Here is a 13,803-nt window from a genome sequence, read left to right as displayed (position 1 = left end):
CTTGAAATATGCATGCCTTTTTAAAAAAGTAGAAAAGTTTGAAAATCTTTAAAAAATTGACGTATCCTCTTAATTTTGAGCCTATTTAGTAATTATTTTGAATAAGAAAAAATACTTTGGATCACGCAAGCATGATCGAACATAATCCTAATTTGATAGTATGAATGTATTTTGTACCATAATCGAACTAAATATGGACAGATTACAATTTTCGTTAAGCACTTCCTGTCCCTCAGTTTCGGACAGCTTGATTTGTTTTATGATATCTTGGTAATTATTGCGTCAGCGTCTCAAAATACTTTCTTTTTTCATGGGTTCCGTCTATCATGGTATCAAGCAAGCAATGAAATTAAGAAGAATTAACATTCAGAACAACATCGTAAAATGTGCTATTTTTCATCATATATGGAATATGTTTTTGATAGGCATCTTGCAAACTAAGAAAAACTCAAATTATTCTTGTAAATGATGCAAATGCATTGAACCTTTCAAGATCGATCAATTTGGTACTAAAATACATCATCAAAATGTAATGTCAAAATTCATGTTTATATTTTCAAATTTATTTTTGTACACTATAAAAATGATAATATTTATCATAAATGGGTAACAAGAGCCCATAAAATCAATATTTTTCGAACTATGAATTTAGTGGCTTAGGTGTCCAGTACTGGGGGATCTCCCCCTAATCTCATGCTATAACATCTGTAGAATGATAATTGCAACGTATATTGAAAAGCAGCAACAAAACTTTGAAGAACAGCTTATGCTGAAAAGAAGGGCGAACCGCTTGTGAAACCTTTCAAACCATAATACCAGTTTACAGGGACAACATGTATTAAAAAAAACTTACTTTACTATCCGTCATGCTAAATATCCATTCTTTACATCAGTAAGCAGTATCTTTCATACATAGTGAAGCAGCTTTTAATAAATGCAATCGTTATTCTACTGTATATTTTTTTCTTTCTAGTTCCACGGTCCCCCAGTATTAAGTGTTGCTTTTTCAATTCATATTCATAAAACTTCAAATATTGCTGTTGATCGTTGAAAGCTCGAGAAATCGATATTAGTATTATATGTTTCTAGTCCAACAATTAGAATATGGATATTCAAAGCTGGCTCACTAAGTCAACGGTAGGTTGTGTCCAAGAGACCCTGTACTTTTTTGAGTATATTAACCAAAAAAATCTCACACATTTTTTTAATGCTCTACAATTGCAAACTTGATTCACCTGAAAAAAAAATAAATAAAAAAATTCTAGGGGATGGTCAATTCTGGGGAATGGTACATTCTGGCGAATGGTTTTCTGGCGAATGGTACTTTCTGGCAAATGGTTTTCTGGCATATGGTACTTTCTGGCGAATGTCATTCTGGCGAATAGTTTTCTGGCGAATGGTTTTCTGGCAAATATCGCACAATCCCTGTAAGTCTTTGCTTATGTATTCAGCTTTCGTTTTACGGATTTCTATAACGTACTTATTTCTCAATCTTTGATACAATCTCCAGTCTGTGGCGTCACCTGTCCTTCTAAATTTGGCATATGCCCTGTCCCTTGATTCCTTCATTCTATGTAGCTTTCCATTGTACCAATTGCAATCGTCATATATTTCAATCTCTTTATCTATTATCATTTCATTCACTGCAGACTCCAAAGAACATCCCAGAAGTGCTGCACTTTCGTCAGTTGAATCAAGCAAATTGAAATCACGCAATTTGTGTTGCAGTTTGCTACAAAATTTTTCCTTGGAATATTGTCTCCAGCTTTTAACGCTAATTTTTGTCGACTGTCTTAGCTGGTCCGTTATGTTGAATTTGAGTCCAATTGTTTCATGGTCAGATAATTTGTCATCTATCAATTCAATAGCAGTTATTCTATCATCATTCGTGAATGCCAGGTCAATCATAGTACTACTTCTAATACTTACTCTAGTGGGGAATTGTATAATTTGTCTCAATGACACAGAATCCATTACATTTTTTAGCTCACGTCTGTCACCTACCTTCATCCAGTTAATATTAAAATCTCCAATTATCAAGTTTGTTCTTTCGTCGTCAAATACGTTCGGCAGCCACGAGTCTTCAAGATGCTGTAGAAATGCGGCATCACTTGCATTCGGTGAGTGATATACTGCACCATAAATCCCAGAAAAATTTCCAGTCGATACATCAATCGCGAGAAACCAATTACCGGCAACTGACTCGTTTGAAATCACTTTTAGTTTGACTCCAGATCTCACAAACATAGTTACTCCCCCAGTGTGCCGTGATGTTGATAGACAATTTATCATAGAATATCCTTGCACTTCTAATTGATTAATATCATGATCACCTGTCAGATGCGTTTCTGTTAATATAGTCACTACGGGTCTTCGTCTTTTCAACAATAACCTTATCTCTTCAATGTGTTTGCATATCGCTACATTCGCATACAACACCTGTACCGATGATTGCTATACACTATAGTCAATCATTTGCCTTTTGCGCTCCTTCATTCTCATATACAGCGGACAACGCTCACTCCACGCACAATGATTAGAATCCGCATCTTTGTCACCATTCAATTTTGATCTCTCGCAGTTAATGCACTTCACCTCAGAAGAATTGCACTCTCTTATCAAATGTTCACCAGCACAACGTGGACAAGCTTCTTTTCTCGCCGTACATTTTACAGATTTATGATTAAATCCACAGCATTTGTAACATTGAACAACATCTAAGGCGTCTACCACTTGGCATCGCTCCCACCCACACATAATTTTCTTTTGTTTCAGGACCTTGTGAAAAGTGATCGCATCAACCTCAATAATTGCATCAAAGTTATCATTATTTTTTTTATTTTTTGCAACAATACTTTTTACCTTGAAATGCTTCACGTTTTCCATAACTTCATTATTTTCGATCAACGTTGTTTTGAGTTCGTCTTCGTTCATTTCTTCATTGATCCCCACTATCTTCAATGTTGGTTTTAAAGTATCGCTCACTTCGACTTCACAGTGATCACACAATTCTTTTTCTATCGTCTCCTTTAACTTCAACATCGCGGAGTGATCCTGTACATCTACAAGAATACTACCATCTTTCCGTGTATATATATCTTTGACCCTAAAGTTTGATGGCTTGACTTTCTTGCTAAGCAACTTTTTCGTTTCACTCGCATTTTTACCAGTTTTCGGTTTGATTACTATTCTTGAGTTTGGTTTCTTTGGTGATACAGCATGAATAGCTTTATTATTATTTTCTTCATTTTTGGAATTCAACGTCTTGGGAGTATCTTTCGATAATACCACAGGCTTACTAGTTTTCACAACGTCCGCAAAAGAATAATTAATATTGTTATTCACCACAGTACCGTTTACTGGCGGATTATTTTAAAGTGGATTCACCTATGAATTCTTCAAACTATTTCACCTACGATAATTCATTTTTTGCAAGTCTAGAGATTTATAAATTGTTCCAGCATTTTTTCATGAATTCTTCCAGCGGCCCATTAAATCGTACAGGTATTCATCCAAAAACCTGAAAACCCTTCTTGGGATATCTCCAGCAATTTCATTGTGAGTTTCTGCAGATTTCTCTCCAAATATTTATGAAAGGACCACTCAATGTACCGCTTAAGTTTCTTTAAAGATTCTATGTGGAACGAAATCCTTCATTGATCCCATCGGAATTTTTTAAAGAGAGTTTTCTATGATTCGTTTCAGTGGATTCTCCAGTGTGATTCTTGAAGTATTCGTCTAGAGATTTTTCTACGGATTTTTTTTTTATTAAAAAAATATATTCAGGGATTCGTCCAAAAACTGATCAAAATCCTCAGAAAATAGTTCTTGTTTTGATGGAGTTTTCTAATGATTTTTCATGAAATCTATTATACATTTTTAAAAGGATTCTTGTGAAATTTATTCTACAATTCTGTCATGAAATTTCAAAAGGATTGTTTAAAGTATTTTAAGTTCTTCATAATAAAAATTCTGAAGTTTCATAATTTCCTGCTAGAAATGTTCATGGACTGCGCTACAAAATCTTTTTTAAAGAATTTGGAGAGATTTCATTTTTGAATTTCATGTAGAGTTACTGATGATCAAGGATTTCTCCAAAGATTTTTCCGTAATAAATTTCTTTAAGGATTATTGCAATCGAGACGTATAAATAAAAAAAAATAAAAAGAAAAAGAAAAATACTAAATAAAACACGGAAAAATATCAAAAAAATACGAAAGAAAGACTGAAAATACCTACTAGGTAAATAATATCAATTTTAGATCATGTTGCACGAAATTTGGAATAAACAATATTTTGCTTCGATATAACGTAACCTCGATATAACGTAACGAAAATAAAAATCAAATAACGTTATATCGAGGTATTACTGTACATGCAGAACGTACATGTTCCTAGACGACATAATCTAGAAGACGTATTGAAATACCGAGTTCTGAAATGAAGTATCTACGACTGTTATTCAGATTTTGCCGGAATTGTAGCACTTATGGTGTGACGACTAAGAGCAAGAGTTAGCTCTACCGAGGCTGGTCTCTAGTAATAGTCAGGGTTGGGAAGAATCTTGAAATCCGCTCTACAGTAGCCAAGCAAAGCAAATCACAGTCAGCTAAGCCAGTGAAATTCAGGCCCATCGCTGCTGTAGGCAGAAAGCCTTGAAAATAGCAAAACACCCGTTGCTAAGGGCAACCCATCATTACTGTAGAAAAATGTTCTATTTCCCGCATTTAGAGCCTTCAACGACACTAATGATTTAGAAAATTCATGCACTCAACATGGGCTACTTGGTGAAATTCACGTTTTTCAGCTACTGTACTGGGAAGAGCACGGGATTTTCGTGAAAATCAAGCCTACTACTATTACCATTCCCAGCACTGGTAATAATGTTTAAATTAGCTAGAAAAAGCAGCTTGCCGAAGTTACTTTTGTTACCCTGAGGCAATGGCACAACAAAGGGGGGGTTTGAAGTCAAACACGACCTTCAGGGCATGTGAATTGTTTGGAGAAGCATTTTTTTTTTGTTTGCAATTAGTACGAATAAAATTCTAGAAAAGTTCAAAAGGAATGGCGGTTTCATTCCTAAAATATTCAAGAACCGTCTAGAGGCTGAGAATGTTTCAAAATATGCAATGCTGATTTTCCGTCGACCAACATAATAGGTGAAAAGTGATTAAACGCGATCACTCTAATGCATATGCGTACTAATATAAATGAAGAAACAGTTTTGGATGAGCTTTCGAACAAACCACAATGGATGAAGATATAGATTGTTATCCGAATATTTTAATTTCGTATGAACTTTTTTAACCATTCTTATTTTAAAAGTAAAATCTAAGCTAACTTTTGGAAATAATAGAGTATCATGTGGTACACAAAGCTTTTATCACTCTCCACAGGTTGGAACATACTGCTACTACCCTGAGGACATCGATGTTACTGAATCGATTTTATTTCGATATGTCGAATCGATTCACCGATTTAATCGAATCAAATGAATCGATGTTTTTGAATCAATTCGATTTTCAAGCTAATATGGAAAGGTACAAAAATAAGCTCTCAAAATAAGACGAAATTCCATCAACATAATAACGTTTAAAATTGGAAATTAGAATTTTCATCAACTCGTTAAAATTTTTAATCAATTTCGTCCTTATGAATCGTAACAAAATATCAAACGAAGAAAATCGATTCACTCGATTTTGAGTGATCTTAACATCGAATTAAAAAAATCGATTAATCAGAACGAAAAAATCGATGTCTGGAACATCGATTTTAAATCACCCATCGCTAAATGTACTGGCTTTTCTCTTCAAAACTACATGCAAAGTGGGTGTTAGTGGGTCTATGGAGATACGTCATCCCCACACTCCATCTAATTTCAGATTACCCCTATGTAAAAAAGAATGCGAGACTGAAGGAACTGCAATTTCTATCACGATTGGGATAAGTTACAGAAATATTTCAAAATATTATGATACTTTGAGAATGAAGAATTACAAAACTACTAATCCTTTGATTTTAAGCCGACTAATACTGGACAAACAGTGTGTTTGCAATTAATCCATCTGCGGTGACGTATTCCATGACATGATTCTCTCTCCATCGTTAAGAAACAAAACCGGAAAGTAAACAGATCGTGGCTATTGTAGACAAGCTACATTCTGTTATCAGCTCCTCTGAGAGTGAACTATCACCTTTCGGCGATTGATCTCTGTACATCAGAACTGCACCGTGTAATGCCTCATGGTTGAGGATCCCGAGAATGATTTCCGTTTCTCTTTCGATTTATTCATATTTAATTGCAAGGCAAATAAAAACAAGTTGAAACAAAAAGTGACGATAATGACGTTCATAAATATGAATTTATTTTAATTATGCTGATAAACAAAACACTCTTGAATTTATTAAAATTGATAATTAGAAAGCCGTAAATCAACGCAACAGCAACGAATGCAGTAGTGAAAAGCGATCTGAAAATTTGTCCGCCTTAATTGTTATTGATCTATAAAGTTTTCAGTATAAATTATACAGATCCTATAACACTTCCCCGAATACCATTACCCCGAAAACCATCACCCCGAAAGTCAATACCCCGAATGGTCAAGTACCCCGAAAACCAATACCCCGAAATCCATTACCCCGAATAGTCCGTTACCCCGAATACCATTTCCCCGAAAGGACCATAACCCCGAATTTTCTTGCCCCGAAAAATTCAAAATGAAGATTCGACAAATCAACACCATACATTTTTTATAATTAGTTGAGGTTAAGCACGTCTTCTCTTGTTCGTTGGGGGTCATTGTCTATCAAATTGTCGCTAATGTATATGACAAAAAGAATCTAAAGATTCGGAAGTAGAAAACTCCTCTATATGACGAAGTGTTCCCTACTTCAAAATATACTTTACTCAATGATATTAGATAACGGTACTAGCCTGGAAGCCGCTAATGAAATACAATTTACTACTTGATTTTTATTTGAATTCGTGTTCTTGTTATCAAAGATTTATTAATTTAATTTTGTGAGGATGGCTGTGTTCACAGATTCATTGTTACATTTTTCGAAACTGCTGATAATGCTGGTACTGAATTTGTTTCACATATTAATGTCAGAGACCTCTACCGCCCACTTTCAAAAGCGTTATATCAATTGATGATCAACTTATTCTGGAATGGCACTAGACTATTATACTGACAACAATTTATAAATGCATCGCTAAAGAACAGCCGATGATAAAAGAAGAAAAAATCATTGATGAAAACGTTAAAAATTATGATGCCGATAGTCACTATACAAGCGCAACTTTTGGAAGAATAGTCGATAATTAAAAAGAAGGACAATTCTCTTGTTGGAAGTTGTAATACGTACAAGATGTAATACTGACAAGTAATGCAGGAGCTTATTTTCAAGGTCGCCCGTCTGAAGTCACTGTCAACTTTGAATTCCGCTCAAGACAATTGTGCCAGTCGATTTTTTTGGCGGCTATCGCTCAAAATTCAACTAAAACAGTACAACTCGGCTGTTCTTTGCTCGAGCTTTCTCTGGCAATGTCAATCCACGGCTGCGAGTGAAAAGTGTAAGCAGCCGCGATTTATATCACGTTATTTCAAACGCACTTTGTAGTCTTGTCCGATTACGAATGTTCAATATGATACACTTACAGAGGCTTGCAAGTTTTTCATACGACGAAGCTTGTTTTGTTAGTGCTTGATGGAGTTTACGGCGATTACGGTACGGTACGGATTTCGGTACACCTACTGATAGTTCTATTAATTGGATCTAAAAAAAAAACATCTTCCCCTATATGCTTTCTAACTGAAAACCTTCTTAACTATCGAAAAAGGTATTCAAAATGACATATCTACAGCTTTTACATTCGAAATATTGAAAAAGAGTTCAATGAAAAGCATTCAATCTGTTTTATGGCAGTTTTTAACCAGGCTCAATTTCCCAGTAAACATACAAAATGAAGAACCTGTGTAATATTCAAGAAACCATCCCGTGGCTTCCTGATCCACGCATTGAAACCCTCTGCGTTATGTTTCATTTTTGCTCGATGCACACAGCACATTCGTTCGACAGTAATAAAAAGCTGTGCGGACGAACACTGAATGAATTATTGTTTCAATACGTGCAATAATTATTTCATTAATGAAAATCGTAATCATAAATAATGCTAATAATCAAATCGTAAAAATGACTGTTAACATGGCATTAAATATGCATAATTTATGGAATAATGTCTATTGATTCAGTATTGTTTGAATATTAATTAATACTTTGTCATATTGAGTTTGAGCGCATTATTTGACGACTGGCTGCATTGGCATTTCTATAAAAGAGTAACACATAGGCAAAGTGATTTCCGCGAACGTGCATTGTTAGTGAGCGACATGACTATTTTTTAGCAAGAAGATGGACAGCGACAGGCAGACAGTGCGTCTACAGTACAGGACAGACGCTTTCTTTCCTGTGCCAATGGCGAATTTGTTCTGATACGGACCGAGAGGAAACGGAAACCGTCTGGCTTATCAATATGCAATGTACTACTAGGGATTGATATTTCAACATGGCTGGTGTGATTCCAACAATCAGGAACAATACACCGTTAATTTAAATAGCAGTAAAATCGCACTTACCAGGATCAGGCGTGTCAAGGCCGGGAGGAGGTTGTGCTGATAGAGGTCCAGGCGTACTTCCGGAACCAGGTGACCGGACATCGTCGTTCACTGCCCCGCTATACGATATCGATGAACTTGGCGGCCGCTGAAATTGAAAGAAAAAGAAAACTTGAAGAAAATGCTCACAATCTTAAAAAGATTCACGGCTAATAAAATCTCAAACGTTTTGGTTGATATAAATTGCGCTACAAAATTCACCTTTTCCACAATCCAATAATTTGGGAACACCAAAACTTGAACTTGAGTCTGGAACGATTCTGGAAGAACTGACACTTCAATCACACTGGCGCCTCGAGTGCTTAGATTGGTGACACGAAGTCAGCGATTACTTTGTTTCGATGATGTAAAAAGTCACGTGTTGCTTATGGCATGCATTCGCAAGCACGTGACACAATTGAATAATTTTGAATAAATTTAATTCGTTTTCCCTTATCTGACTTCAGAATGGAACATATAATTGAGATTTTTGAATCAATTTGTCAGGTTTATTTTAATGCCGATTAGATCATTTAGCAGCAATTTGGTTCATAAAGCAGTTAATCTTATTGTCAAGTAATAAAATTGTTTGAAGGAAGAAAATCTTCCGTTCCAAACTTATTTATAGAGATGATCAAGTTCAAATTATATAAAACGAAAACAAAGTTTTTCTTATAAGTTTCCCCAAAACAAGAATGTTCAATCTAAAATATCAGCGATCGCAGTCTCCCCGACAGTAAGTCAAAATTCAGCGTCGTTGTTTCTTAATTGACTTTCAGTTTTCAGTAAGAAATGTGATCTAAATTTCAAAGTTTTAAAAATAATAGCAATCACATATTATTTAAAAAAATAAGAGATTTATCAACGTGCTGGGTTACAAATCACCAAATGTATTTCAAACAACATCCCACTGCAGCGAGCGTCTTTATTTCCGACGATAAAAGTAGATACGCTTCGAATCACGTAATAAAAACACTCATAAATGAGTCATATAATCGGAAATTAATTTGTCTATCAACTGTTCGAACAATCATCCCACAGACACTTTGGCGCTTCTTCGTCAGAGCCAGGTGCCAGAGGTTCCGTCGAGTGGAAACGAGTATCAAACGAGCTTAATTTCAGTTTTATTACTTTATCGTCTTGATATCTTCTGAGTGGAAAACGGAGTCGTTAGGGCCAACATGTATCGCTGCTGTCAGTTTATTTGTCCGCCTTGGAGGGTTTTCCATCACACTGAGAAAACCCGTGGCCTTGTCTATACATGTTTGATTGCACATTGACCTACACTTTCAAACACTGATCCATCCCAGTTGATCGCAGACAATGAATGGATGAGAGGTTGGAGCTCGTAAAATTTTCGCTTAAACTAATTTCAAGCAATAGCAGGAACAAACTATCAAATGCTAAATGTTGTCTGTTTCTCCGTTCAGCTAATCGCCAATAAAAATTAGACAAATGCAGGTTTGTTTTTGTTTTCCATTGTTTCTCAGCTTGAAAAAAGCAGCTGACTCTGACGCGTTTTGTTTTTATGAGTTTATAATTTTAAGTACTTAATTGAAGCTTTACAAATCGTGGACCATGAATTATAAGTGCATAGTAGAAATTATGAGCTACAAACTTTATTACTGAGGGTGTTGACTTTATGTGCCACGTTATGAAGTTATAGCATTGTTCTAATAACTGCGGTGTATGTTAACCTTTGTCGTCCCCATCATCACCAAGGGTAGGGAGCTGGTTTCTATTATTGGTACTTCAGCAGGTTCTTTTTTTTTAAACTTCTGAGCTCATTTCAAATTACAATATGTGTTACATTGCAGTGCTTCTTATATGAACTTTCAGACAATTCGATCGAGAAAATCCCCGTGCCAAAGTGAATCATGGAAGTCGCAAATATTTTTTTTACCCTATTGAGTGATCATCCATTGTGTTTTAGTCGTTGAAAAATCGTTTGCCTGCTTTGAATCAACCTTTGATACCCAACTGTCCTTTAAACCATCTTCCATGGATCTGAATGATCAGGAGAATTTTACTAATCACCAAGAAATAATCATCATCATCATCTCCATTGTGCTTTAATCTGATGTTCGAAAGCTGAAACTGTTGCATCTTATGAGCGAGTTAACCTCACATGCCAGCACAGTTTTGTTTGGCGGAAAACGCTTCAAATTATAGCTCTTGAAAATGTCAACAATTATTTGGTATTTTAACGCTTCATTATGAGCAGATGTTCAAAAGGCATCACGAAAAAAAAATGCTTTGAAAATTATCATTGACAATGCGTTCGATTTAAAGACTGATGGTGTTGAACAAACGCATACTACAACATGACCATTTGCATACAAAAAGTTTAATTTCGCCAGAAAATCGTCCCTGTAAAATTGATCACCGTCAAAATCATACTTTAGCATACTCTATCTATAACGAAAATTGTGAGTCAAAATAAAGCAACGTAAATGGGTATGCAGTCTGTTAAGAAATAGAAAACAAACAATCAATATAAATCAAAATGGAATGGGGTTTATGTGTCACGAAATGGCTCGAAAATGGGCCAACTGATTTAAAAAATTCCTTCGCATTGCGTTCTTCGAGGGTTGCGACGTGTTTGTGTGGAATAATAGTTGCAAAAAACTCTCCGAGAAAGTTGGAAATACGGGAACACAAATTTGATATTTTGTGTACCGATTTTCCATGGCCTACTCCAAAACTTACAAGAATAGAATTACAAAAGTTGATACGGTCGAAACTGGACTGGCGTACCATTGGAAGCTCGTGGATCTGAAGAACTGAAATAGACTTCTTAGTGTGATTAGCCTCTTGTTTAGTAACTCCTATCCCTGCCTCCTTGGGTTACACGCTGGCATACGACCAACCTAAGGGAAGATTGGGTGACCAACAAAGTTCCAAAAACATCAATACAGGAAGCATAAAATGTTATCACGGATTTCAGTCCGGCAAAAATCTAGTCAATGAAAACGGACTGTTATAACGGATTTCAGTCCAGCAAAAATCTAGTCGATGAAAACGGATTGGAAACGCGAAACATAGCATTGTAACTCAGTTTCCATAGAAGTATTCGCATACTTTCCCACTTATAGACGGATCACAAGTCCGACATCATGAGGGAAGGTAAGGACATTCAATAACAACAAGGAAGGATCGTTTTCGGAACACCGAGAGTTTGTTTGTGTTTTTCGTTTTACAAAAACAGCGTAACTCTTATGTAATTTAAAAAAAAAAACAACTATGTATGGTTAGGGGCCTTCCTTAGCCGAGTGGTTAGAGTCCGCCACTACAAAGCAAAGCCATGCTGAAAGTGTCTGGGTTCGATTCCCAGCCGGGTCCAGGATCTTTTCGTAATGGAAATTTCCTTGACTTCCCTGGGCATATAGTATAGGCATAGATGCCACACGATATACGAATGCGAAGAAAGCTCTCAGTTAATAACTGTGAAAGTGCTCATAAGAAAACTAAGCTGAGAAGCAGGCTCTGTCCCAGTGAGGACGTTAATGCCAAGAAAAAGAAGAAGAACTATGTATGATTCGTCACTACAAGTGTCGGCATCATTCATGTTTTATATAATTTAAAATATATACATATATTTTTTCGTCATTACTAAAACATCTTTTGAGTGGTTCGACATTATGGATGTTGACGTATTTTTAAATCTTCTACCAAAAACTGCTCTAGACAAAAAATATTTTCTTCTTATCCATGGATCGCATCACCGACCCAGATAGTTTCCTTCTTCACTAATACAAACCTTTCTCGTGGTAATTGTGGAGATGCAGAGGTATTTTCGGTCTCTAGAAGCAACAATAATTACACCCTAACATTCCTTCTCCATCCCAACTGACTGTAAGGACTTGACCGGCGCCGTTATTGATCAAACATATGAGATCTGCTAAGATTGCACTTCGAGAGTAAAGCGAAGTATGCACTTCAACAGAAAAGTAATCGCCTATCTCGATGCGTGGGAAATTTCTTGCAAGAAATGCTCAAGAAAAGCATTTTTCTTTTATCGCAGTACGCAGTTGAAAAGAAATGTCATTTCAAATGGAGCACACTGTAGGAAATTTCTTGACCATTTCTTGAGCAGAAATTTTTACTTTTCTTGAGCGGAACAGCATACCTAGCTTAAGCGGGAAGTCCCATCCCCATAGTGCAATTCTTACTAGTTCCGATCAATCACGGAGTAGCAACCATTGACATGTACAGTCAGTCTTTGCTATGCTATGATGATGTATCAACGACTGCTAGACGACCGATAATCCTTTAGAAATGCCGTAAATACCAGTCCCTAATACATCATTAATTCATCGATTTAAATGCGGTATACGATACAATCGAACATAAAGAGCTATGGAAAATCATGGACGACACCAGCTTCTCTGGGAAGCTCACAAGATTGATACGAGCAACGAACGACGGTGTTCAGAATTGCGTGGAGATTTCAGGTGAACACTCCAGTTCGTTCGAATCTCGCCGGAGCAGAGTTGGAAAAAAATCTGAAATTCACTCTATAGTAGCCAAACAAAGCCAATCACAGTGAGCGAAGCCAGTGAAACTCACGCCCATCGCTGCTGTAGGCAAAAAGCCTTGAAAATTGCAAAACACCCATTGCTAAGGGCAACCCAAAATTACTGTAGAAAAATGTTCTATTTCCCGCTGCATTTCTCGCATTTAGAGCCTTCAATGACACTAACGATGTAGGCTGTGAACCGTTTCACCGATTCGTTTAACTTTTTGTTAAAATTTGACAGCTCGATAGTTATTTCCCCTCCGGTTAGAAATAACCCTGCTCTGGGGCATGGTTAAACTTGACAGTTCGAAAGTTATTTTCTGCTCCCGTAAATTTGAGAATAACTAATCATCTGTCATCTTTGGTCTGAAATAACTACTCGAATGTCAAAGTTGAAATGGGTCGACCGCGAAGTTCAACTTAACCATTTGAGGGGAAAATAACTATCGAAATGTCAAATTATTGGTGTAATCGTTATCAAAGCCACCATTGGTTTTAATGATGGACCATAGCAACCTGTTTATTACACCTAACATGAAAATTTGTAATCATTCCTCATCTGACTCTCCTCAAGATCACTACAATAAACGTTACCGTTCCTTAATTTCAAACCACTGCGTTTTCTAT

The 13,803-nt window shown here is 36.2% G+C and overlaps 1 protein-coding gene across 1 annotated transcript in view; it reads right to left on the bottom strand.

Moving 5' to 3' along the window:
• Nucleotides 1-9,056, bottom strand: part of LOC5575091 (homeobox protein homothorax) — a 395,064-nt gene extending 386,008 nt beyond the window's left edge. Inside the window, exons 1-4 of the mRNA XM_021838571.1 lie at nt 9,037-9,056; nt 8,880-8,979; nt 8,640-8,766; nt 8,521-8,523 (exon numbers count right to left, since the gene is read on the bottom strand). Coding sequence (XP_021694263.1) covers nt 8,521-8,523; nt 8,640-8,766; nt 8,880-8,979; nt 9,037-9,056 — 250 coding nt within the window. The remainder of the gene's footprint in view (nt 1-8,520; nt 8,524-8,639; nt 8,767-8,879; nt 8,980-9,036) is intronic.
• Nucleotides 9,057-13,803: the final 4,747 nt, after the last annotated feature.

This window comes from Aedes aegypti, chromosome 1, assembly GCF_002204515.2.
Source record: "Aedes aegypti strain LVP_AGWG chromosome 1, AaegL5.0 Primary Assembly, whole genome shotgun sequence".
Lineage (NCBI taxonomy): Eukaryota > Metazoa > Arthropoda > Insecta > Diptera > Culicidae > Aedes > Aedes aegypti.
Note: the sequence above shows the minus strand (reverse complement) of the source record. Positions and strands in the feature narration are given on the sequence as shown.